At 36.2% G+C, this 26,633-nt stretch overlaps 1 protein-coding gene across 7 annotated transcripts in view; it reads left to right on the forward strand.

Moving 5' to 3' along the window:
* CEP44 (centrosomal protein 44) overlaps window positions 1–26,231 on the forward strand; it is a 29,109-nt gene extending 2,878 nt beyond the window's left edge. For 3 of the 7 annotated variants that reach the window (XM_026518871.4, XM_048212230.2, XM_048212229.2), the window contains 10 exons: window positions 5,012–5,150; window positions 7,855–8,002; window positions 9,154–9,300; window positions 9,675–9,797; window positions 18,140–18,310; window positions 19,332–19,538; window positions 20,125–20,200; window positions 24,838–24,962; window positions 25,218–25,255; window positions 26,021–26,231. In XM_026518871.4, the coding sequence (XP_026374656.3) occupies window positions 5,062–5,150; window positions 7,855–8,002; window positions 9,154–9,300; window positions 9,675–9,797; window positions 18,140–18,310; window positions 19,332–19,538; window positions 20,125–20,200; window positions 24,838–24,962; window positions 25,218–25,255; window positions 26,021–26,063 (1,167 nt within the window). In that variant the 5' untranslated portion in view covers window positions 5,012–5,061 and the 3' untranslated portion in view covers window positions 26,064–26,231. Of the gene's footprint in view, window positions 1–5,011; window positions 5,151–7,854; window positions 8,003–9,153; window positions 9,301–9,674; window positions 9,798–18,139; window positions 18,311–19,331; window positions 19,539–20,124; window positions 20,201–24,837 lie in introns of all 7 variants that reach the window. The other 4 variants (XM_044391202.3, XM_044391203.3, XM_057310181.1 and 1 more) reach the window with 2 other exon arrangements.
* The last annotated feature ends 402 nt before the right edge of the window (window positions 26,232–26,633 follow it).

A 26,633-nucleotide genomic window follows, 5' to 3' on the forward strand; every position in this document is an offset into this window, starting at 1 on the left:
TATGAAGTGTCCATGGACAATTACAAATAGATCTTTTTAAGTGTGTTACTGAGTGTTGCCTTACTGATTGACTAGACTTACAGTTCAGAAGCCTTTTAGCTCTTTCTGGCGAAGATTCTTAACCATTTATTTACCTATCAATATTTATTCATTATATGAATCTCTTTTGGGAATGATCTTTGAGAATCTAATGAAAGCCCTACACCATACAGTGAATCATTTAAAAATATAATTCCATGGTATTTTCTTTGGGATTTAAAAAATGAACTATTTTATTTAAAATTTCAAATATCATTCCTGTCTTTTGGTGCACAAATACATACCATACTGTTTCGTACATATATTCTCTGGAGTTGTATTCCCATTTCATAGGCCCTGTATGTGTCAGCTTTAGTAGATATCACCATAAAGTTTTCTAAAATAATTGTACAAATTTACCCTTCCAGAGCATTGTGTGAGTTTCAGATGTTCTACAGTTTCACATTTTGGATTTACTTTGGAATATCCTAATGATAAATAAGACTGAATGTCTTTTCACATGTTTATTCTTTTGTTAAGTTCTTGTTCAGGTCTCTTTCCCGTTTTCTATTGTCTTTCCTTTTCTTATTGCTTTGAAGGAAATTCTTTACATATTCTAGATATGAGTCTTTTTGTTGGTTTGATACATCGGCAGCATCGTTTTCTCTCAGTGGTTTATCTTTTTACTCTTTTGAAGGTGTCTTTTGATGAACAGAGTTGCTAATTTTAATGTGGCTCATTTTAACAGTCATAAGATAAGAAATCTTTCTCTATCTGAAGATCAAAGATATTCTCCTCTATGATCTCTGGCAACCCTGGTTGTCTTACATTTTATGTTTAGATCTTCAACAAACCTGGAATTAATTTGGTAAAAGATGTGAGGTACCATTTACATCAAGGGGTCAAGATTTATTTATTCTATCTGGATATTAAGTTGACACAGTACCATTTATTGAAAAAGACCATCCTTTCTCCAAGGCTAGTCAGCATCACCTTTGTCATAAATCTAGTGTCAATATATGCATGGTCTTTTTCTGGACTCTTCTGTTCCATTTTTCTATTTGTACATATTTTCACTAATTCCAAATGTAACTTTATTTTTTTCTTATAATAATAATATTTTTTATTATATTATGTTAGTCACCATACAGTACATCCCTGGTTTTTGATGTAAAGTTCAATGATTCATTAGTTGCGTATAACACCCAGTGCACCATGCAATACGTGCCCTCCTTACTACCCATCACCAGCCTATCCCACTCCCCCACCCCCCTCCCCGCTGAAGCCCTCAGTTTGTTTCTCTGAGGAACCAAATGTAACTTTATGAGTCTTGACGTCCAGTGGTTAAGTCCTCCAATTTTGATTTTTATCAAGATTGTGTTAGTTATCCTTTATCTTTTGCATTTCTAGATACATTTTTGAATCAGCTTGTCAATCTCCATTAAAAAAAAAAAGCCTTGAGAGATTTTTTTTGGGTGGGTGGGTGGAATTCATTGAATCTGTGGATCAAGTTTTTTGAGTCTTCCAATCCATAAAAAAGTTGTATACTTTTTCTACTTAGGGTTTCTTTAATACATCTCAGTAATCTTTTAGGGTTTTTTGTTTTGAGGTCTTATACATCTTTACTACATTTATTCACGTTTATGATACTTTTAGGCTAATTGGTTTATACATAGAAAATTTGTTTTGAAAGTTATATAATTACTTGAGGGATACAGAGAAATACAACTGGTTTTTATGGACTGGCCTTCTACCTTGCTAAATTCACTTATTTCTTTTGGACCCTTTTATATACAATTATGTCATCTGTGAATAAGGACAATTTTATTTCTTCCTTTTAAGTGTTTACTCCTTTTATTTCTTCTTGCATTTTTGTACTGTCTATGACCTCTAGTACAATGTTGAAGAGAAATGATGAGAGGGAACAAGATTCATTCCCAGTCTCAGGAAGAAAGCTTCCATTATTTCACTGTGAAGTATGATGTTTGCAGTAGGATGTTGTTTTTTGTTTTTTGTTTTTGTTTTGTAGATATTCTTTATCAAAGGCACACCATTCCCTTCTATTTCTAGTGTCCTAAGAATTACATTACGAATGAATGTTGAATTTTATGAAATGTATTCAAATGATAACATTTTCTCCTTGATTTGTTAATGCACTGAACTATAGTAATTCATTTTTTGTTTTGCTTATACTTTGGATTATAATCCAATAGTATTAAATTAATTTTGTCATTCAGATAGTTTCACCTTTGATCATTGGGAACTGTTTCATTTGTCTCCTGTGTCCTAATGACATACCCCATTACTTTGGGATTGGTTTGTTTTGTGTATACTTTCTCACTTTCTGGAACTATGTAATACTTCAGGCTCATCTTGTATATCGTCTATCCCAGTCTTAGAATAACCATTTCTACAGTGAGTCCTTGTTCCTTTTATGGGAGAACATTATACACACTAAGATCTGAATGTGAGGTTTACTCTTTACTGCTGGGGTGTTGTTGCTTTTAATCACTTTCAGCTGGCAGAGAAAGGAAATGTGTGTACACTAGCTGTCTACACATATCTAGAAGTACTTCAGTATATAACTATCTGTATCTATATTATCTGAACATGAGTTCATACTGGAATTTTCTAACTCTACTTGATTAGGCAGGGATGCTCATTCTAGTCTCCTCTCCTTACTGATCTGTAAATTCCCACTCTAGCAGTAGGATACTTGATTTCCGTTCTGCCATATGTTTACTTAATTGTTCAATTCCAGTGTGTATGCATAGAAGTTTCAGAATTCATAAGTACATGGGAAACAACTTTATAAACTAGGGTACAGTGTTTATATGCAAGTGGTTTTGTCTTTAACCTTGCACTCATTTCCAAAGTTACTTAGTTAGCACCTTTTCCACCCGTCCCCTTCTATGAGGTTGTTTCACACATTGGTAATATAGTTAGATTCTGTTGTCACAGTCTGCGTTCTGTCCTGGGGTTTACCAACTTCTAAATGGTGTTTTAAAGGTTGCATACATTAGGGTTCTGTTCTCTTTGTGCTATCCAGTTTTATAGGTTTTGACAAATGCATACTGTCATGTGTCTACCACCGCAGTATCATACAGAATAGTTTCTCTACCCTAAAAATTTCCCTACATTTAGTTATTTAACCCTCTCTTCTCCTTCCCTCTGAATCCTTGTTTAACCATGGTCTCTCTTGTTTTCACTGTCACTACAGTTTTGCCTTTTCCAGAATGTCATATATTTAAAATCATAAAGTATGTAGCCTTTTCAGACTGGTTTCTTTCACTTAGGAAGATGCAGTAAGGTCCATCCATGTCTTTTTGTTGCTGCTTATTTCCTTATTGCTGACTAAATATCCTGTTTTATGTATGTACCACGATTTTTTTTTCATCCATTCACCTGTTGAAGGACATTTTGGTTGCTTTCACTTTTTGACGATTATGAATAGAGCTGCTATAAACATTTGCGTGCAGGATGTTATATGTACATACTTTTCCAGTTCGATTTGGTTAATACCTTGTTAGCATGATTGCTGATTGTATGGTAAGACTGTTTAGCTTGGTATCTGCTAAACTGTCCTCCAAAATGACTACACCATTTACGTTTCTTCCAGCAATAAGTGAGAGTTTCTGTTGTTCCATATTCCTTATGCATTTGGTATCATCAGTTTTTTGGATTCTAGCCATTATAATAGGTCTGTAGTGGTATTACTCTCTCTTTTTTTAAATTCACATCACCTAATGATATGTAATACTGAGCATCTTATGTGATTGGCATCTGTATGTCTTATTTGGTGAGATGTATGTTCAGATATTTTCCCTATTTTTTAGTTGGCTGGCTTTTTTTTCTTCCTTACTCTTATAAGAGTTCTTTGTATATTTTGGGAGCAAGTCTTTTATTCAGTATGTGTATGTAAATATTCTCTGCCAGTCTGTGAACTATCTTTTCATTCTCTTAAGTCTTTTTAGAAAAGAAGTTTTAAATTTTAATGACATACAACTGATTTTTAAAAAATTTATTAATTCTGCTCTGATATTATCTAAAATCTCATTGGTAAACCTGGGAAGCAGAGAGGTAGTTGCCTAGCTGAACAAAATATGTGGGAGGGGGTAAAGCGGGAAGGAGAGTAAAAATCTAGGGTTTAGCAGCTCCTTACACGGACTTTCAAATAATCATCCTTATTTCAGCCCCCTTGGCCTTACCCCTTAGCCTTTCCTAAGCATTAGGGGCCCCTCATTTCTGAACTTATCTTGCTGCTCACTGTTTGTTTCCTCTTAAATGGGCAGATAGGATTAGACTGTCTCTGCTCTGCTAGGTTGGTTTTCACTTATTCATCTGCTTTCCATCTTCCAAAATTTTGTTGATACTTCTCCTGTCATGTGGAATCCCCTCTAATTCATTTTGCCCTGGTGAGTATATATGGTTTTTAATCATTTACTTTCATTTTAGGGATGTTTAAACAAAAGAAATAAAGATAACATGCACTTAATCTACCATATTTTACAAGCCAAATCTTAAATTTTTTTTAACTCATCTATCTTTATTTTTTAAGTAAAGCATCTTATTGGCAACTATATGAGGTCAAAGCCCTGAGAATAATGACTAAATCTGTAATAAATTCCTTTGTCTCCATTTTTTTACTGATTTTATTATGTAATCATAAATAAGCATCTACAATAGTTATTGATGGAGATTATTTTGGGTTGATGTCTCTTCCCAAATGGTACTTTGTTCAAAATAAAATATTTGGGAGAGTATCATGAGGCACATTGTAAGAATATGAACATAAGGCAAACCTATTTTTTTGTAAGGAAAAAGCATATCTTATATACTGTAGATAGACGAGAGCACTGGACCAGTAGGGTAGATAAGTTAGCTGAGAAATAGCTAAGATAAGATAAATATGGTAAGTGCCTGTAAGAGATGTGAGCAAAATAGAGAAGATTCAGAAATAGACTTAACCAGTGTTTTGTTGATTTATTTTTAGGTGAAAAATTAGATTATTTTAAAAGCTGGAGCTGAATGTAATGTTACATAATGGCAACAGGTGACCTAAAAAGAAGCTTACGGAACCTAGAGCAAGTGCTTCGCTCACTAAATTATCCTCAAGAGGTGGATTGTGTTGGGTAAGCTATGTATCAAACTTTTTTGTGTTCTTTTTGATAATGACTTGAGGTAAGATTTGACATTGATGGTGTATCTAAGTAGAGAATGGTTTTACCTGGGTTGTTTTAAAATTCTATTTGAAATGATTAAAATATTTTAGAAGGCAAGGAATTACAGGTTTTTTTCTAAGTATGAATCAATGAAAAATTCTAACTCAAGAGGTTTAAAACACCTTTTAGAAGTAGAACCACAATATTACAACGTATGGTTTCTATACAACTTCTAAACTCATTAAAGTATACTGGATCTCATTAATTATATAATTTGCTATCCTCTCACACTCAGTTAGATGGTATTTTTGATTTGGAAGATTCTACTTAATGGATTTTGTATGACAACTTACACTGCGCAAAGATTGTTATTAACTCATTTAATAGACCGCACTTGAACCTTTCACTGTAGTTTTCACTTTCCAAATATGATTTATTTGGTTTTGTAGTATGTAGCAACATGCATTTCTTCTATATTCATGCTAATCTAAATATGGTACTCTTGTCATCTTCTATCCCTTAATACTTCTTTCTTCTTATCTGGGATTATTGATTAAAAGTATTCCCCACTAGAATATAAGCTGAAGACTGGTACTTTGTTTTGTTCACTGCACTATCCCCACATCTAGAATTGTGCCTGGCACATGTTAGTAGCTAACTAGACATTTATTCAATGAGTAAGTGTCAAGGGACAAGTCCAGATTAGCTATGTGTTCAAGTAGTAGAGTAAAACTTGGTTAAAACAGTAAAAAAAGAGAATCCTGGAATAATGTGCTTTACATGTAAGAGGGGATGTTCTAGGGATGTGCTTTACATATGTGCGTGGATGGACCGTAGGGAGAACTAACCCCAAGAGATGGCAAAATGAAAGGATAGTGAGGACCGTGGGAGAAAGCTGAGCTCTAATGACCGATTCCAGGCCGTCTGTGTGAGAATCAGAAGGTGCTCCACAGCATTTGGCAGTCGGATCCTGCTTCGTTAAAACAGGGACAGCTCTCCTTTCTTGTCTCACTGGGACTTACCCAGTTTGAATAGCCACATTTTCTTCTTACTACTTGAAACATCATTTTAAGATACATTCTGGTAGGAATACTTGGAAAATATAACGATTATTCTCTTGTCCTTTGAGTTTGGAATCTAAACATTTGATTTTCTAACTGACTCAAGAGTATCATTAAGAACAATAATTTAGACTATTTCACAACATGGTACTCTTCAGGGTTTATTGAGATAGGTAACACTACTTGCTGCTGCTTATTCGGGTTACCCCCCTCACCCACCTATACACTCCCCCCCACACGTATTTTGATTCTTATATTTCTTATCCATTTTTTTAATTATGATATGTTAGTCACCATACAGTACATCATTAGTTTTTCATGTAGTGTTCCATGATTCCTTATCCATTTTTAACCTTTTTCTCAGCATCTCCTGTTTGTGTCAGTGTGCCAGTTTATGATATCTGTTTTATTACTATTTCTAATCAAAGTCCCTAGAAACTAGATAATCAAGATTTTTTAATTAAAACAAGAGGTATTAAATGTAGACCCCGGCTGTCTTCTAGTCATAATGTGCATAAAATGGGCAGATTTTGCTGCTCAAAACATTGTTTTCATTTCCTGTTTTGAACTAGTGGACAAGGTTGCCAGAGCAGTTTTCTCATTGGGTAGAGTATTATCGTACCCATAAATATAAAATAAATAATTTATATCAGTACTGAAAAATAAAATGTAATTTTATTATATACTTAGTTCCTGCCTTTTTAAAAAAATTTGGGTGAGGATGCGGAAATTTATGGATGTCTTGAATTTTGTGGAAAACAAATGTTTTCTGTAAGTGCATTTGTGCTTCCGTTGAACACATAGAACTGGCTAATTGAACAAATACCTCCTTGCTTTGTTGTGGGAGAACCAGTGAAGGTACTTCACATTGAGAAAATAAGGTCCTTTTGTAAAGACAAGTACAAGACAAAGCAGGAGGCATCAGACACTAAATGCCCTGGGATTCATTCTGTGAGAGATCATTGTGGATCAGAAAATTGAGGATGGCTTCCTGGAAGGCTTGAGATTTGCCAAATAATTCATAAGAGTGAATAACAGACAGAAAAGAATGGGATGCCTTTCTAGACTGGAGGAATTAGCATACTGTATGTACTAAGGCACAGATTTCTACTCTGCTTGATACGAGTGGAAGATTGCAAACTGATCAGCCCAGTTATAGTAGATGTCCTTTCCAGCCCTGTTTTCCCCTCTGCAATGTAGCATTCATAATATTTTATCTTTGCAGGTTTATTGTAAAGAGCAAATGAGGTAATGTAACAAGTGTTTGGAAAACCATAAAGTGTACTCAAGCACTAAAGGTGGTACATTTGTTTAATTAGGGAAAATGGACTGATCGAGTAAGGCTAAGCTTTGGAAACTCAAACACTATGGTGAATAGACTGTATTAGTACTAAAGAGATAGCTGTTTAAGTAAATAAACTTACTATTTCATAGTGATTTGTCTATACTGAGTTAGAGTAGGGGATGGAATCTAAAGGGTTTTGTGTATCTCCTAATTATTTGGCTGTAAGTGTTAATTTATAAATTATTGACACCATATTTTAAACTTCTTTCCTTATCTAACTTTGTGGAATTATGCTCATTAAATATCTTTTTCTTTTTCTCCCGAACAGTTTGGTAAAGGGAGATACAGCAGCATCTTTGCCCATCATCAGCTATTCCCTTACCTCATATTCACCTTATGTAGCAGAACTTCTGATGGAATCCAACATAGAGCTCATAGCAAAGAATGACTTGCGCTTTATAGATACTGTCTATAAGGTATTTGAGTTTATGAAATAATTATTTCAGAAGCCATTGAATCATTTTTTAAGAGTAATGTTTTATAGTAACCTCTTAAATATATGTGTACCACATACAGTTGACAATATTTTCATATGCATGTTTTCATTTAGATGCTGTCCCTATTATAATAAAGATAATTAAATTCCCTCCGTGTTTTATAATCTAATAAGTGGCAGTTGGTAAAAATTTGTCATTGGTTACCATTTTTTATATCAATTTTTTATATCAAATTTTAGTAAAATTTGGCATACTGGCGCAAGCTAGAAATGTGACTTTATTAAGTGAAGTTTGTGGTTTATAGAATTATGATTAATTTAGTTATTAGTAAGAGGGAACTACCACTTTGAGATTTTATGTTCCTTGAGGTCTGGAACCATGTCTTATATCTACTCCAGTATCTACATTTGTACTCTATGTACACTGAACTTAATCTCATATGATTAAAAAATACCTCCAGATTATCATTAATTTTTACTCAAGCACTGGTTTTCTCATTCTTGTTAAAAGAGTAAAACCCATTTATCAAACCAGATTTTTTTTAAAGTAGTGAATTGCATTTGATGAAATGGAAGCTTTTATGTGTAGAGTCTCTGTTTAGTCTTCCCTATCTTTGCCTCTAACCCCAGCAAGCTTTCATGGAAACCTAAGAGGTACTTCTAAGAAATCTTAGGGTTCTATAATGTAGGCTTTGAAAATTGCTGGTCTAGTTAATCTCTTTCTCTCACTTTACAAATGAGACATTGAAACCCAGAGGCCTACTGACTTGTCTAATAAGTCATGCCATGGAAGAATGAACCAAATTATGATTTTTCTGACATCTGGTATGGTATTCTTTATTATCTAGTAAGTTACAGAGTTTTTCTAGTACTCATGAGGATATTTGAACTTTTTGATCATTGGCTATATTTTTTCATCTCCCTACATAGCCATCTAGTCTCTGCTACTTCCTAGCTACTTGTTTTCTACATGGATACCTCTCCTACCTCATGACTCACACCACCCCTGCAAATCTCTTTAATACCCTTAATCTAATGGCTTGATCTTCCTTCTCCTCTCAAAGATGGTATTACGTTCCTGACCAGGTGGCCGTTTATCATTTTGGATTTTGGTCTTTACCCTTTTTACAGCTTCTTCGTGATCAATTTAATTATAAACCAATCTTGACAAAAAAGCAGTTTCTCCAATGTGGATTTGCAGAATGGAAAATCCAAATTATTTGTGATATTTTGAATTGTGTGATGAAAAAGCACAAGGAATTGAGTAGTCTTGAGAAGGTAATTTTATTAATTTATTTTAACTTATTCCAAGTGGCCCAGTATTTTAATGTATGAAGTCAATACCCTACATAGCAAACTAACACAGAAGTATAATTACTGCATTGTTCACAGATTTGGGTGGCTGTATACCTGATGTTTGCTTTAAATACTGGTCACTTGTTTTTATACTTTTGTGACAGATCTACTAGTCCTAAGCTAACAGTTCAAGCATAACACATTTTCCTCACTTAGTTTTCAAGACATGTCTCTAATTACAGTCTTATCATTTGGCAGTTGTATTTCATATATGAACATTTAAATAATATAATTTAAATATATGTCAGCTTTCACATAAAATTAGTCTTAATACTTTTTTTTTTTTTTTTTTTAAGATTCCATCACAACAAAGAAAGAAAATCAGTTCTGTTAAGTCAGAACCTTCTTCAAGCACTGAGAAGACATCTACAGAACCTGTTGGCATTGACATCACGGGCAGGTTTATGACTTCAGGAAAGGTAGGAATATACAAAGAAAATGTGTAAGTGCTAAGAATTATCTACCTAATTAATCAATGTACAAGTTTCACTTTCTGACTAGTAGCTAGTAAAACATTTTAGTCAGATATAGTATACCATGTTCTTTAGAAGATGGTCTTCACATTGTAAGAGGATAGAAATGTAAAATTAAAAAGTGTTTCTCTTTATGTTTCTAATTCCTACTTCTGCCTCATTTCCCCCAATAGAATAGCAGTGATTTGGGAAGGTTGTATTATGTGGTCTAGACATGTATTCTTTTTTTTTTTTTATGTTTTTTTATTATATTATGTTAGTCACCATACAGTACATCCCTGGTTTCTGATGTAAAGTTCGATGATTCATTAGTTGCGTATAACACCCAGTGCACCATGCAATACTTGCCATCCTTACTACCCATCACCAGCCTATCCCATTCCCCCACCCCCTCCCCTCTGAAGCCCTCAGTTTGTTTCTCAGAGTCCATAGTCTCTCATGCTTCATTCCCCCTTCTGATTACCCCCCTTTCTTTATCCCTTTCTTCCCCTACCAATTTTCCTAGTTGTTATGTTCCATAGATGAGAGAAATGAGAGAAATATGATAATTGTCTTTCTCTGCATGACTTATTTCACTTAGCATTATCTCCTCCAGTGCCATCCATGTTGCAGCAAATGTTGAGAACTCGTTCTTTCTGATAGCTGAGTAATATTCCATTGTATATATGGACCACAACTTCTTAATCCAGTCATCTGTTGAAGGGCATCTTGGCTCCTTCCACAATTTAGCTATTGTGTACAATGCTGCTATGAACATTGGGGTGCATATGGCCCTTCTCTTCACTATGTCTGTATTTTTGGGGTAGATACCCAGTAGTGCAATGGCTGGGTCATAGGGTACCTCAATTTTTAACTTTTTAAGGGACCTCCACACTGTTTTCCAGAGTGGCTGTACCAACTTGCATTCCCACCAGCAATGTAGGAGGGATCGCCTTTCTCCACATCCTCTCCAACAATTGTTGTTTCTTGCCTTGTCAATTTTTGCCATTCTAACTGGTGTAAGGTGGTATCTTAGTGTGGTTTTGATTTGAATTTCCCTGATGGCTAATGATTTTGAACATTTTTTCGTGTGTCTGTTAGCCATTTGTATGTCATCATTGGAAAAGTGTCTGTTCATATCTTCTGCCCATTTTATGATTTGTTTATTTGTTTCTCATGTATTGAGTTTGAGAAGTTCTTTGTAGATCTTGGATACCAGTCTTTTATCTGTAGCATCATTTGAAAATATATTCTCCCATTCCGTGGGCTGCCTCTTAGTTTTTTTGACTGTTTCCTTGGCTGTGCAGAAGCTTTTTATCTTGATGAAGTCCCACAAGTTCATTTTATCTTTTGTTTCTCTTGCCTTTGGAGATGTGTCATGAAAAAGGTTGCTTTGGCCGATGTCTTATAGGTTGCTGCCTATGTTCTCCTCTAGGATTTTGATGGATTCCTGTCTCACATCGAGGTCTTTCATCCATTTAGAGTTTATCTTTGTGTATGGTGTGAGAGATTGGTCAAGTTTCATTCTTTTGCATGTAGCTGTCCAATTTTCCCAGCACCATTTATTGAAGAGACTGTCTTTTTTCCACCGGATGTTTTTTCCTGCTTTATCAAAGATTAGTTGCCCAAAGAGCCGAGGGTCCATTTCTGGGTTCTCTATTCTGTTCCATTGGTCTATGTGTCTGTTTTTGTGCCAGTACCATGCTGTCTTTGTGATCACAGCTTTGTAGTACAGCTCGAAATCCGGCATTGTGATGCCCCCAGCTTTGTTTTTCCTTTTCAAGAGTTCCTTGGTGATTCGGGGCCTTTTCTGGTTCCATATAAATTTAAGGACTATTTGTTCCAGTTCTTTGAAAAATGTCATCGGTATTTTGATCGGGATGGCATTGAAAGTGTAGGTTGCTCTGGGTAGCATGGACATTTTAACTGTGTTAATTCTTCCGATCCATGAGCATGGAATATTTTTCCATCTTTTTGTGTCTTCCTCAATGTCTTTCAAGAGTGATTTATAATTTCTAGAATATAGATCCTTTATGTCTCTGGTTAATTCCAAGGTAACATATGGTTTTTGGTGCTATTGTAAATGGGATGGATTCCCTAATTTCTCTTTCTTCAGTCTCATTATTCGTGTATAGAAATGCAACTGATTTCTGAGCATTGATTTTGTATCCCACCGCATTACTGAATTGCTCTATAACTTCTTTGGGAGTGGATTCTTTTGGGTTTTCCATATAGAGTATCATGTCATCTGCGAAGAGAGACATTTTGACTTTTTCTTTGCCAATTTGGATACCTTTTATCCCTTTTTGTTGTCTGATTGCTGTTGCAAGGACTTCTAGTACTATGTTGAATAATAGTGGCGAGAGTGGGCATCCTTGTCGTGTTCCTGATTTTAAGGGAAAGGCTTCCAGCTTTTCCCCATTGAGAATGATATTTGCTGTAGGCTTTTCATAGATGGTTTTTATGAGATTGAGGAATGTACCCTCTATCTACACTCTGAAGGGTTTTAATCAGGAAAGGATGCTGTATTTTGTCAAATGCTTTTTCTGCATCTATTGAGAGAATCATATGATTTTTGAATTTTTCTTTCTGGATAAAATCTAAGACACTGATAGATTTGTGAATGTTGAACCATCCTTGCATCCCAGCGATGAATCCCACTTGGTCATGATGGATAATCCTTTTAATGTACTGTTGGATTCTATTAGCAAGGATCTTGTTGAGGATTTTGGCGTCCATGTTCATTAGGGAAATTGGTCTGTAATTCTCTTTTTTGATGGGGTCTTTGCCTGGTTTGGGGATCAAGGTAATATTGGCCTCATAGAATGAGTTTGGTAGCTTTCCTTCTGTTTCTATTTTTTGAAATAGCTTTAGGAAAATAGGTATTATTTCTTCTTTGAATGTTTGGTAGAATTCCCCAGGAAAACCATCCGGGCCTGGAGTTTTGTTTTTTGGAAGGTTGTTTATCACTGACTCAATCTCTTCATAATTAATTGGCCTGTTTAAAAAATCAATTTCTTCCTGTTTCAGTCTTGGTAGTTCATAGGTTTCCAGGAAAGCCTCCATCTCTTCCAGATTGCTTAATTTATTGGCATAAAGCTGTTGATAAAAGTTTCTAATAATCCTTCCAATTTCATTGGTGTTGGTTGTTACCTCTCCTTTTTCATTCATAATTTTATTAGTTTGGGTCTTTTCTCTATTCTTTTGGATAAGTCTTGCCAGTGGTCTGTCAATTTTATTGATTCTCTCAAAGAACCAGCTTCTAGTTCTGTTGATCTGCTCTACTGTACTCCTGGTTTCTAATTCATTGACTTCTGCTCTAATCTTGGTCAACTGCTTCCTCGTGCGTGGATTAAGTCTGTCCCTCTATTGCTGTTCCAGCTTCTTGAAGTGAGAATATAAAAACTGCATTTTAGATTTTTCTGTTCTTTTGAGTGAGGCTTGGATGGCTATGTATTTCCCCCTTAGGACTGCCTTTGCATTATCCCGTAGGTTTTGGACCATTGTGTTTACATTCTCGTTGGTCTCCATAAATTGTTTAAATTGATTTTTGATTTCCTGGTTTATCGAATCATTCCTGAGCAGGATGGTTCTTAGTCTCCAAGTGTTTGAGTTTCTTCCAAATTTTTCCTTGTGGTTGAGTTCCAATTTCAAAGCGCTGTGGTCTGAGAATATGCAGGGAATAATTTCAGTCTTTTGGTATCGGTTGAGACCTGTTTTGTGTCCCAGAACATGGTCTATTCTTGAGAATGTTCCATGGGCATTAGAATAGAATGAGTATTCTTTGGTTCTGGGGTGTAGTGTTCTATATATATATGAGGTCCAACTCGTCAAGTATGGCATTTAAAGCCCTTGTTTCTTTGTCAATTTTTTGCATGGGTGTTCTGTCTATTTCTGATAGTGGAGTGTGGAGGTCCCCTACTATTAATGTATTTTTATCTATATGTCTCTTTATTCTGGTTAAGAGTTGGCTTGTGTATCTTGCTGATCCCCTGTTGGGGGCATATATATTTAATTGTCATATCCACTTGTTGGATCCATCCTTTAAGAATGATATAGTGCCCTTCTGTGTCTCTAACTATAGTCTTTAGTTTAAAATCCAATCTGTCTGATATGAGAATTGCTACCCCAGCTTTCTTTTGAGGTCCATTGGTGTGAAAGATGGTATTCCATTCCTTTACTTTCAGTCTGAATGTATCTTTAGGTTCAAAATGAGTCTCTTGTAGACAGCAAATGGATGGGTCATGTCTTTTTATCCAATCTGCAACCCTGTGGCATTTATGGGAGCATTTAGGCCATTTACATTGAGACTGAATATTGAGAGAGATGATTTTAATGATGCCATGTTGCCAGTAAAGTCTTTGTTTCTATAGATTGTGACTTTCTGTTCTGTATCCCTCTTGGGGCCTTTTTACCTTTATAGAACCCCCCCTTAATATCTCCTCTAGGGCTGCTTTCGTGGTTATGAAATTGGTCAATGACTGGTGATTCTGGAAGGTCTTTATTTCTCCATCCATTCTGAATGACAGCCTTGCTGGATAAAGGATCCTTGGCTGCATGTTTTTCTCTGAAAGAGCTTTAGAAATGCCCCCCCAACCCTTTCTCTCATTCCAGGTCTGTGTAGACAGGTCTGATGTAATTCTGATACCTTTGCCTTGGTGTGTGAGAAATTTCGTTGCCCTGGCTGCTTTCAATACTGTATCCTTGGATCTAATATTTGCGAATTGCACTATGATGTGACGTGGCGTAGGTTTGTCATGGTTGAGCCTGGGAGGGGTCCTCTCTGCCTCTTGGACACGAATGTTTGTTTCCCTTGCTAGATTAGGGAAGTTTTCAGCTACAATTTGTTCAAATATCTCTTCTAGACCTCTGTTTTTCTCCACCCCCTCGGGGATGCCGATGATTCTGACATTGGAACGTTTCATTGAGTTGGTGATCTCCCGTAACCTACATACATGAGCATGGATTTTTTTAAGTCCAGATTCTGTTTTAGCTTTCTCTTCTACTAACCCATCCTCCAATTCGCTGATATGTTCTTTTGCCTCTTTCACCCTGGCTGTCAGAGCCTCTAGTTTTGACTGCATTTGGCTCATAGAATTTTTAATTTCTGCCAGATTCGCTCTCATTTCAGCCCTTAGCGATTCTATATTCTCATTAACATTTTTGTTAATACTCTTTTCAAGTCTACACATCATCTTGACCATTGTTACTCTGAATTCCATTTCTGATAATTTGGTTATATCCATATCCATTAGTTCCGTGGCAGAGGCCACAGACTCATTGTCTTTTCTTTGCTTGGGGGGGATTTCTCCTTCTCATCATTCTGATGAGGAGAGGTTGCGGGGTTGTCCAGAGCCCAAATTATTGACCGGGACCCAGGCCGTGCGCCCTTGTTTTATAGGGATCTTAGGGATGTGGGCTTCTTGATTTTTCAGCCTGCCTTCTGGGGGAGGGGCCTGCCATGCCAATACCCAGGCATCTATGTTTGGGTAGAGTCTCTGTCCCCTGTGAGGGCGGATGGGGGTGGGCACACTGTGAGCCGGTATTTCCAGGCTTTTGTTCTCTGGCGGCTTTCCCTGGCAGTTTGCTGTGCCTCTTCTGAGAGTCAGAGCAGCAGTGGCCGAATCTCAGCCTCTGTCTCAGAACAGAGGGATCATGGACCGTTCTCCACTGATGTTCTGGCCACTTTAACTCTGTTACTGTTGGTGCTGCTCAACCCTGCAGCGTCCCGGGATGTGCGCCCCACACCCGGCATCCCAGCCCTCACTTCCAGGGCCGGCGCGTCTCTGTCCTTTGTGTCCGACACCGCCAGCCACCCCCGTGCGCTCCCGGAGCTCCCGGTCTCAGGCTGGTTCCAGTGAGCACACCGGAGCTCCGTTTCAGTCTGGTGGCGCGCGTTCCCCGGCTCACGGTCTCAGTCTGCTCTCTCACTGCTCTCTCAGGGGTGCCGGTCCGCGAGTCTGCCCACTCCCCCGTGCAGGTGGCTACCACTTCCCAGTGCCCGATCGCGGCGGCTCCCTCCCCCTTCCGTTTATCTTCCAATATCTGTGTGCGGTTTCACGGCTCCCCGCTTCGTACCTCAATACTCAGCGCTGGAGATGTTCATTTGTAGAGATCCAGATGTATCTTCCTGCATCTCAGGCTGATTCCGTGGGTGTTCAGGCTGGTCTGGTACCTATCCAACTCGACTCAGGGGACCGGCTGAAAAAGGGGTCCCCTACTCCTCCGCCATCTTAACTCCTCCCCCCTAGACATGTATTCTTAATTATGTATCTAGTCTTTCTAAAACATGGGAATGTATGAAGAGCATACCATTAGTTTGTGATAGGTTATGATGATTCATTTGCATACGTTCATATTTTTATACCAGGAGTGTATATTATCCAGTGATTGATAGTCCCTAAACCTATAATCTGGTTTTGGGTTAGGTTTTTGAATATTTTCTCTTTGTTAGTAAATATCTTACCTACCCTCTTCTCCTTTGAGCACTAGTGGCTGAATGAGTCCAATGCATTTCAAGAGCCATTAAGGCCAAAATATTACTTTATACCAATTAGTATATTTTCAGCTGTCTTCCACTTTGGGCAGACCATTTCTGAGATTGAAGGATAGACTATCAGATAAATAATTAAGGTGTAATTAGGTAAAAGATATGAATAGTTTCTGGCTGAAGTAAAATCTAGAGAATTATTTCTCCCCAATCCAAACTGCATGAGTTATATTAATAGAATCTATTAAAAAGATACTTTTATGCCTTTATAATAAAGAGACATTTTACTGGAGGAAAAATGTTCTTAATTACTTTTTTTTTTAAATATACCTGTTTTGCTGCAGGTAATAACAGCAATAAGAAAAAGAATTAAAAGATACATGTTTCTGAATAAGTGCCCATACTTCTCGTACACTTGAATCTTTAACTTATCCAACTCTTGTTAGTTTTATACAAATTTATTTTTTAATTTCTAAATGGTTTATATATAATATCCTTCCCTAACTAGAATTTATATGAACAGGAAGTTTCTTATACTGTTTTTTTCGTAACCTTCCTGTACTTAGCACAGGCACTGTAAGCACTTACTAAATATGAGCTACTATAACTAAATATATTTTTCAATCTTCTATTTCAGTTTTGGGGCTGAGTAATAATCTAAATTGTCCTAATAAGGTGCAACATTTCAAGGCATTAAACTTGTTTTTAGTTTTCTTGAAACAAAGTATTCTTTGTTATTAATCAAAATTTCATCATTGACACCAGATCTTTATTTATCAGAAATTTGAGTAAATTTTAAAAGTAATCCAACTTAGAAAAGTTGGAATCAGTACTTTTATAGGCAGAGATTGAGTCAATACTAAAGCAAATGGTCTCTTTTCCCAGTACCTTGTATGGAGTGTGATTCGTGCATTCTATCTTATATTATATGACATCTTTGTAGTGCATATGCAGTCTGTCAATAGTAAAGGGAGTAGGCAGAAGAGTCTTGTGTGAATGCATAGTATGACCTCATGCCTTACTCTTAGAACTTTCCCTTTGTCACTAAGTTTGAATTACTAGCTGAAGGTCTAATATCTTCTGGCTTGTTTATTAGAAAAAAAATATAATGGATCCTCCTCATGGAGCCAGTTCTTGATTATTTATATGTGAATTATGTGGCAACCTATTATGGAATGTTTCAAACATTTATAAAAGTACTCATTCCCAGGGCGCCTGGGTGGCTCAGTTGGTTAAGCATCTGCCTTGGGCTCAGGTCCTGATCTCCTGGGATTGAGCCCCATATCGGGCTTCCTGCTCAGCAGGGAGCCTGCTTCTTCCTCTCCCTCTGCCTGCTGCTCCCCCTGCTTGTGCTTGCTGTCTGCCTCTCTCTTTCTCTCTCTCTTTCTCTGTCAAATAAATAAATAATCTTTTTAAAAAAGTACTCATTCCCACTATCAGCAGTGTATCAAGCCCTCCTTAATCTTGTTTCATCTTTATTGTAACCACTTTTCTAGCATCTTTCCCCCCAGATCTGAAACAGTATGAATCAAATACCAGACATCATTGAATAGGTATTTCAATTTTTCTAGTACATAAGAATGCTTTAAAAATCAGGACCACAATTTCATCACACAAAATATTAGTAATAGTAATTAATAGTGTTTAATATATAATCATAGTTTAATCAAGTGTTTGATATATACCTTAATATGTTATTTAAACTGGTAAATCTTAAAGGAAAGATGAATATTTCTTCTGCAAAATTACTATGTCTATGTTTAAAATAATCGTATGAAGAAACCACTGAAGCAGCTCTGACATATTTTTCTCTATGCAGAAAAAAGCTGTGGTGATCCGTCACCTGTATAATGAAGATGGTGTTAACATTCCTGAAGACACGATAAGTACTGTAACAGATGTCAGTGAAGCATTTGATGTGTGTGCCGTAAAGACTACTGCAGTAACGGTTCCTGAAGTAACGTTCCCTGAAATCAAGTCTGAACAAAAAGTAAGAGTTTTGGACTTCTTTAACAGATGCCAGTATTATTTACTTTGATGTACATGATTACTTCAGCATCTAAACTTTGGAATGTCTCTAGCTTTTCGAATTATTAATCATAATATAACACCTTTGTTACCATTATTTAAGAATAAGTAAGCGTACTCTATATGATTCAGTGGATATTTGCTGCTTATGTTTAGGGTACTGGGCCAGGTGTTATGGGTAAGAAAAAGATAGGTAAGGGATAGTACTTTACTTCAGGAAATTTAGTCCGGTGAGAGACAGAGAAATACTACTTTGAACAGTAAGGGTTCTCTACTGTCTGTTCGGTTCATTAATGAATGGAAAAACTGGTACACTCCTGCCATTTCATTTTCCTTCCTGGGCCCTTGCCGTCCTTTTGTCTCACTCTTAGAATCGTTTCTCTATTACTTTATTGCCACAGCCCCTATTATAGCATCTAATCTGTACTGCTCCTGCTAAACTTCTTTTTCTATCTTTCTTTTGTTTCTTGTGACTTCTCTACATCACAGTATACAGTTGTCCCTTATAAAAACTACCACATGGTAATGAAGTTTATTTCCTTTTTATAGCAAACTGAACAGTCTCAATGCACTGTCATTTGTCACTCCCTCTTAGCTTTGTGCTAGGGGCTGTTACAAAAAAGCTAGTTAGTGACAGTTTTCTCATACCACTAGGTGTTGTTCTGAGAGCTTTATGCAAATGATTTAATTTTCACAGGAACCGCATAAAGTAGATACTGGTTTTGTGTGTGTGTGTGTGTGTGTGTGTGTGTGTGTGTTTAGTATATATAAGGAAATTGAGACACCAAGGTCATATACCTCAGATGAGGTAGTTTCCGTGTCCAAGCATTCCGCCTCTACAGATCACTCAACTCTCATGCTATACTGCCTGTTGTCACTACTGAAATGACACCGTGCAATGAAAATGGGGATACGTGGATTTTTAAAGGAATTACGGTTTGTGTAATACAATTTTTAACCTCTCTATTCTCTATTCATTTTAGGATGTTAAAATTAGTCCTGAGATTACTGCATTACAGACTATGCTTGCTGAATGCCAAGAAAAGCTTCAGAAACTGACTTTGGTAGAGAGTAGATTAGACTCTTTGGAAGAAAAAATGAAAGGAAAAGTGATGGTAAATGAAAAAACCTGGACTAATCTTCTAAGTCGTGTCACTCTTCTTGAAACAGAAATGCTTTTGTCTAAAAAGGTATTTTCTTTCCTTAACATTTATATATTTAGAAAAGCTGATTAAGATAATATTAAGGCAGTGGGGAAATGTTTAGTTGAAATGAGGTCCTGTTTAGCTACAGCCTATTTTGTTGTTGTTGTGGTTATTGTTTTTCTCTTTATCAACTAAGATAACCTGGCAAAACTCTCTAGGGTCAGCTTTTAGAGCTGTTAATACTTGAACAGCTCTAAGCATTTAAAATAAGGTAAGGTAATGTTTGATTTTTATGAGAACCTTGAAATTATATTCTTTAATAGCATAAATGGCCTATTTTTACTGGTAAAAGAAAAAATGGCTAGGAAAAAATAAAATTATGACTTCCCGTTTTCACTCATTTACTTTGATCAAATTTAAATTTCATAGAAACAGTCAACTAAATTTGCCATGGCCACGTCAAATCTAAGAAATTCGTTTTTTTATTTATGCAGGATTTCGATTTCTGGTTCAATTAAAAATGCTTAAACATTCATCATGTCATCTTTGTATTTATGTTTAATAGTAAGAATATAAAATGAGTACGTTTTTCTTTTCATTTTATTCTAAATACTAATCTGTATTATTCCAGAATAATGAATATGTAAACTTTAGTGAAATGAATGAAGACTATGAATCTAGTAATGACATGGATATTCTGAATCCTGGTAAGTTTTAATCTTATGGCAGTGGTGTTGGTGGTATGGTAAGGAGTTTGCAGGAGGATGATTTATATAGATATTTGATAATTTTAATATTCCCAAGCCTTACTTTTTAAAAATTGTAGAGCCCCTAGAACAAAGACAGTATTGAACTTACAGACTACTGAAGGCAAGGATTGCTTCAAAAGCCAGCTTACATATCTTACATGACATAGTGGTTCGGGCACTAAATTTATTAAACTACACATTTCAGATTTGGTAAAATGTTTCCTCTTTGCATTTTTCATTCATTCATTTGTTTAACAAATTCCAAATCTTAACTCTGAGATCCTTGAGGTCAAGATCTTACCTTGTCTAGCAGACAGAAATTAGGTCTGTATTTCTATCTCCAATATCTGTATATAATAGAGCTCAATTTTTTATATAGCAAAAGAATACTGAATGCCTGCTATTTGCAAATTTTGCGTTTTCCTGGGACTCCCGGGTGGCTCAGTCAGTTAAGCATCTAACTTCGGCTCAGGTCATGATCCCTGGGTTGTGGGATCGAGCCCCATGTCAGGCTCCCTGCTCAGAGTGGAACCTGCTTCTTCCTCTGCCTCTGCTTGCTGCTCTGCCTGATTGTGTGCACACTCATTCTTTCTCGCTCTCCCGCCCTCCCTCCCTCTGTTAGATAAATAAATAAAATCTTAAAAAAAAACCAAACCCTTGCCTTTCCAACTTCGCTTTTGCATTTTCATGGTTATAATTTTATTAACATTATGACAGAACATACCTTTAACCCATTCAGTTAACATATGTATATATAAGTTTAAGCTGCTATGCTGTGACTTAGACTGATGAGCAGACAGGCAACCATCTGAAATGGGTTATAGATTATGAAGAAGGTAAATATCTGGTCTCAAAAAGTTTATAATCCAACTGTCATCAATTAAAAGAGTCAAGTCTATATATAAATTCTTACACTTTGCACCTTACATATACATGCTACATGGAAGCAGAGTTTGATCTCACCTGGTAGTTGATAGCAATAATTCTCCAACCTGATTTTAGGATTATGTTAAGTTGGGAATGGTTTTTGTGAAGTACCTGATTTGTTTTCCTTTAATCAGAAAGTGTTTCCTTGGGGAGCTGTAACGTGTCTCTGTGTCTTGGTAAAAATCAGTGAGAAGAGGCTTTTATTATAAGGATTGGACTTATGTTGGGTGATTTTGGAGACAGTTTAAAGAAGCAAGGGTTCTTCTAGTTTGGGTGATAGCAGAAGCAGGAAACAGTTTGATGACTGATGATAAGAATGAAGAAGGGGCTGAAATTGTTAGTGGAAAAGAAGAAGCACTCATGTTAGTTGGGAGAGGACTATATCTGGTCATTTGTGTGTTTACTGCTTACGTGGTATCCTTGTCTATATTCATGCATGACAGAGCCGTCTTATTTTGTTTCGTCACAGTAATGAAGGGACCTTCATTTTCTATAAAATTTTTTATGTTCAGTAGGGGATAGAGTGATCTAGTTGTTAATTACTAGATAGGCCATGACTGTTGAGGCTTTGTTTTTGCTTTGGTTCTTTTTGTGCCTTTCTTCTCCCAAGAAAAATGTTAATAAAGCTATGGTATCACAAGAGTGTGGTTCCAGTATGACTAGAAGGAAGGGTACATGTGGGCATATGAAGAAAATTGAAGCAGAAGAGTGGAAAGACAAAATCATGGAGTTTATGTGGGGTCATAGGCAGATTTTTAGCAAAGCTGATATGATCAGATTTGTTTCATAGAGGTCATCTTAAAACAGTGATTCATTATAGGAAAGTAACACAGGGAAGGACAGTAATTTGAAGGGTTCCTCAGTGATCTTTATTTCACAATAATGGGCGTGTCTACTAAGGCTATGATAGTGAGGATAAAGAGGAAGTAATTTATTTAGCTGTTAGAATTGATAGGCCTTGATTGCTGATAGAAGTAGACGTGGTGAAGGAGAGGGAAAAAGTCAAGACTGATCACTTGTGTTTGACTTATGTGACTGGATACATAATTGTTACCCTTTAATAAAATAGAGAATTAAGGAGAAGGTTTGGGAAAAAATAATGAGTTCACTTTTGAAAATATTAAATTATGTATGATATACAGAATACAAAATATCCAGAAACCAGTTGGACATAAATTTTTCCCTAATTGGCAAGTACTGGCTTACAAATTACAGGTTTCCCCACTATCAGAAGAGCATTACTATGAAACCTTTCATATGCCTAAATGGTGTAAAGCAGAGAAGCAATTACCACTAATTTATACTGAAATTTTTTCGAGCATTTCCAGACCCAAAAAACAATGTTTTTCTTAGGCTTTTCTGATACCTAAGGACACATCTTTCTAATGGATGCACAGTTAAATTGTGATAAAGCACAGTTGCTCACAGAAACAGTTCAAAGCTGTGGAGGCCTGGTGCCGAGCCGCTGAGTGTAGCTCCCAGGGAAGGTGCTTGGCAGGGCCATTCTCACCTCTCAGGGTGTGTGAGGCCTCTATAATGACTCACTGCAAAACAAATGCTGAACACTATTTTCATTTTTCACCTTTATTCATAAAAGTCAACATCCTCCTTGATTTCTTTGGTTAGCAAAAACAGATACTAATGTGGGTCTTTTGTAAAAACAAAGCGGCGTAATGCGAAAAACTTTCAAAAAGTGGGAGATAACCTGCGTAGTTAAATGGCAAAGGACCCAACTAGTGTCTTAATGCAATCAGGTCATAATTCTCCAAAGTTGGCAGTGGAAGATTAATGGTCATATGGAGAGAGTTGACTAGAAAATCTAGATCCTAGAGATACCCTTTCTTCGCAGAGATCTATTAGCAGTGACTCTGAAACTCCAAAACAACAGTGGAATTAGGGGCCACTACTCTCAGGGCCCTTTCCTTTCCAACCTGAGCTTAGTTACCAATTCTTTTCTCAAATCTCCCTTAGTCCAGCTAAGAAGCCATTATGTTTAAACAAGGAAGACTATATTAAAGGCTCAGGAAAACAATAGGAAAAATTGTCACAGAAAGTAATACACACTTACCTGCTCTGGGTATCAAATATGGCTGGTGTTCAGTATATGCCCCATTCTGTAATCTCTGGAATACCCTCTATGGGAATAGCCCCCTATCCTGCCTGATACCAGGTTTTTCCCATCATGAGGTACACCCTTGAAGGCTAGATAGATACCTCCAAGTCTAGGCCCCAGAAAGCAAAACACAGAGAAGCATTCCTTCACCTTTCCATTCTGTCTTCCCACTCTTTATTTCCTGTCCTAGGACTCAGCCCTCCCTCCCCCCATTTTTCAACAGCTTAGTTCAGAGGACACTTCTCTCTATCCATAGAAAATAACCCAAGATTAGGGAATGGTAGATGTAGTCCCTGCCTAGTTTCAAATTATTCCTTGAAATTATCTGTTGCCAACAGTCCCTGCTAAAGGATCTGGGTGTAGCTAATCACCATGTGATCTTGACCCAACTGGATCAAAAGTAGACACCTAACCCAGGAGATACTAATCCAAAGCCAGATCATTTTCTCTCTCTTGGGAATTTGGAATTAGGGTACAAAGTCAGTCAAATGATGTTGAGCCTGGGCTGGCTGGCCATTTTGTTCAAATTCATGCCGATAAGCAAGCAGAGGAATGGAGTAAATAGGGAAGAGAAGTAGACAAAAGAGCCTGGCTCTGTGTGAGATGAAAGTAAAAGTCTAGTTGTTTCAGTCCTCAGGTGGCAATACTTTTTACCTAATTGAGGTTGTCTGTATAGGCTTACAATAAAACTGTCCTATGTTTACCAGTTTAAATGGGTGTCTGCTTTTGGGGGGCCTTGATTTTGCAGCCATATGTATCCTGACTAAAACATACGGCTTATGTGATTGATTTAATAGCAGCATGTCTTATCTGTGATGTTTTATAATTGGTTTAGTTGTAGGAAAAAATTGCCATCATTTTGTTGAATAAATGGTATCAGCATACCGAAAGTGGAAAGTTGTTCAATTCTTTGAAAAAGAAATCTGTAAACCCTGAATTTTAAGCGTCGTTTTTTCCATACATGTTAACTTAGGATAGAATGTTTCTCGATTTTTAAAAAGTATAGTCAGTGTTAGTGATAGTTAACCACCGCTTTAAGAATATACCTGAGTCAGTAGCTTATACTTAAAAATTGTGAACTTGCCTATTTTTTCAATTGATTTCTGTCATGAAGGTAACAGTACCTTTTGTCATTTTTATTGGCCTATTTTAAACATCTAAATCTCTATGTCTAGGTCGCTATCTTAAAAGAATAATAAAAATTTATCTGGGTCTATAACAGCAGCCACTTCGTATTAAATGTCTGTTTTTCTTCAGTTTATACATAAAATTTTTTTAAAAAGATTTTATTTATTTATTCGACAGAGATAGAGACAGCCAGCAAGAGAGGGAACACAAGCAGGGGGAGTGGGAGAGGAAGAAGCAGGCTCATAGCAGAGGAGCCTGATGTGGGGCTCGATCCCATAACGCCAGGATCACGCCCTGAGCCGAAGGCAGACGCTTAACCGCTGTGCCACCCAGGCGCCCTGTGTACATAAAATTTTTATACATAAAATTTTTAGATATGACTCCACTGTGAAAGGAAAAGGTAACCCAAAAATGAATTTCTCCACAGGTAGAGAGAGCAAAGCGGAGAGGCAAACAAGTGTTCCTCTATCCTCCGGCTATAGTACAGTGTCATCGGATTCAACTCCCAGAACCTCAACTGGTAGTTACTGTGGTTTGAAAGAGAATTCAGAGGTAAGAAAAGCTGGCAGCTGCGTAGATGATTCCTTTCTAAGGTCGGGAGAACAAGCAAGCATTAGATTTAGTTGTAGATGCCGTTGGCAAGAAAAATAGTGAAACTGTAAATCTTCATCTCTCGTAAAAATTCTTTATGATAAGTAAATAGTACTTAATGCAATGTTTTAGAGTGTGTTTTATATGTTCATGGTCCATCTTTGATGATGGTTTACTTTGAGAAATCGCCTAAATTTGTTGCTTTTTAAATTAAAGGAAACAACAATCCAGAAAATGGAAAGGATGAAAAAAATGTAAGTAACAGAAAGGGGCAACAGAAATTCATTTCTCTATAGGGAATTGTATTGGATTACAGTATATATAGAAAGTGCATATGTGTTTCAAACCTTAAAGGTCTCTCAATCAGGTGTGGAATTTCCTTCAGGACTCCAGTGGATAATAAATCTACCTACAGTTATGTGTTTGTGAGATGAGTCACTGTTTTGGTTTCCAACAAGTGATGTAAAACATTGTTAATGGAATTAATTGTGGGATTAAACAGTACAGAGATATTTTTGGTTGAAAGTTAAGAGTATTATCTACTTTTGATAACTGATTTAGCAAAATATTTAATATATGTCAGTGGATGGTTTGGAGACATTTTAAGTATTATTAGAGTATTGCCAGTCTTTCAGTTATTGGTAAGCACTACTAAAAATGATACTTGTATCTTATACAAATGTGAAACTACAAATGGTTATTAAAGAGCAATTAAAAAGAAATATGAAATGAACTTATATAAGATTATTATGCATCCTACTACTTTAATGAACTATATTGTTTTGAAATTTGATAAATATTAAAATAACTTATGCTCTAAGAATTAAAGAGTCATAATTGACTTTGGTTGCTATTTCTCCCCTCTGGCCATAGTATATACTTAATTTATTATTTATACCTATAGATAAGAAAAACACTGTAATTTATTTTAGGTTCAAAAGCATAATTTCAGCCATTTAAATCCTATGCCTCATTATGAATTTTTTTTTACTTAATATTATTTATTTGTTGTATTGCAGGTTTGAAGAAACCGCAGAGTTACTGAAATGTCCAAATCACTAATTATAGAATTTTCTGCGTGAACTTCTCTAGGACTTTGGCTACTGTACATGTTGTATATTTTAAGAATTCTCTATAAATTTTAATATACTGCAATATTTTTATGAAGAATTTGAATTCTATTTGGTATGAGTTGTTTCAATATTGAATAAATACTTACTTTTATGCTATGATTACATTTCTTTACTCTGATTTACTTTTTTAAGGAAAACTTACGTGCCAGTACATTTCTTTTACAGAGTGAAGTCATTACAGCACTGTATTTTTGTGTTGACATTTGTTGGCAGTGTGCTAAGTAATATGTTTTTTAAAGTACAGGCTTGTGGACCGTGGTTTACATCCTGTTGGAAACATTCCAATTGGGACTTGCGTATTGTACCCAGGAGGCTCTCGTGCATACCATCTTGCCATCTGTACTAGCTAATATGTTGTAATGAAAAGTTAAAAATGCTCATTGAAAATTGAATAAAAATACGATTTTATGCTTAATCAAAAAGTAGTAATACATTTTCAGTTAACACTGAAAGAGTGAGGATATGATTCTCTTTTTGTATTTGGCAACAGGTCAGAAAG

The sequence above is a fragment of the Ursus arctos genome, unplaced genomic scaffold, assembly GCF_023065955.2.
Source record: "Ursus arctos isolate Adak ecotype North America unplaced genomic scaffold, UrsArc2.0 scaffold_11, whole genome shotgun sequence".
Taxonomy (NCBI): domain Eukaryota; kingdom Metazoa; phylum Chordata; class Mammalia; order Carnivora; family Ursidae; genus Ursus; species Ursus arctos.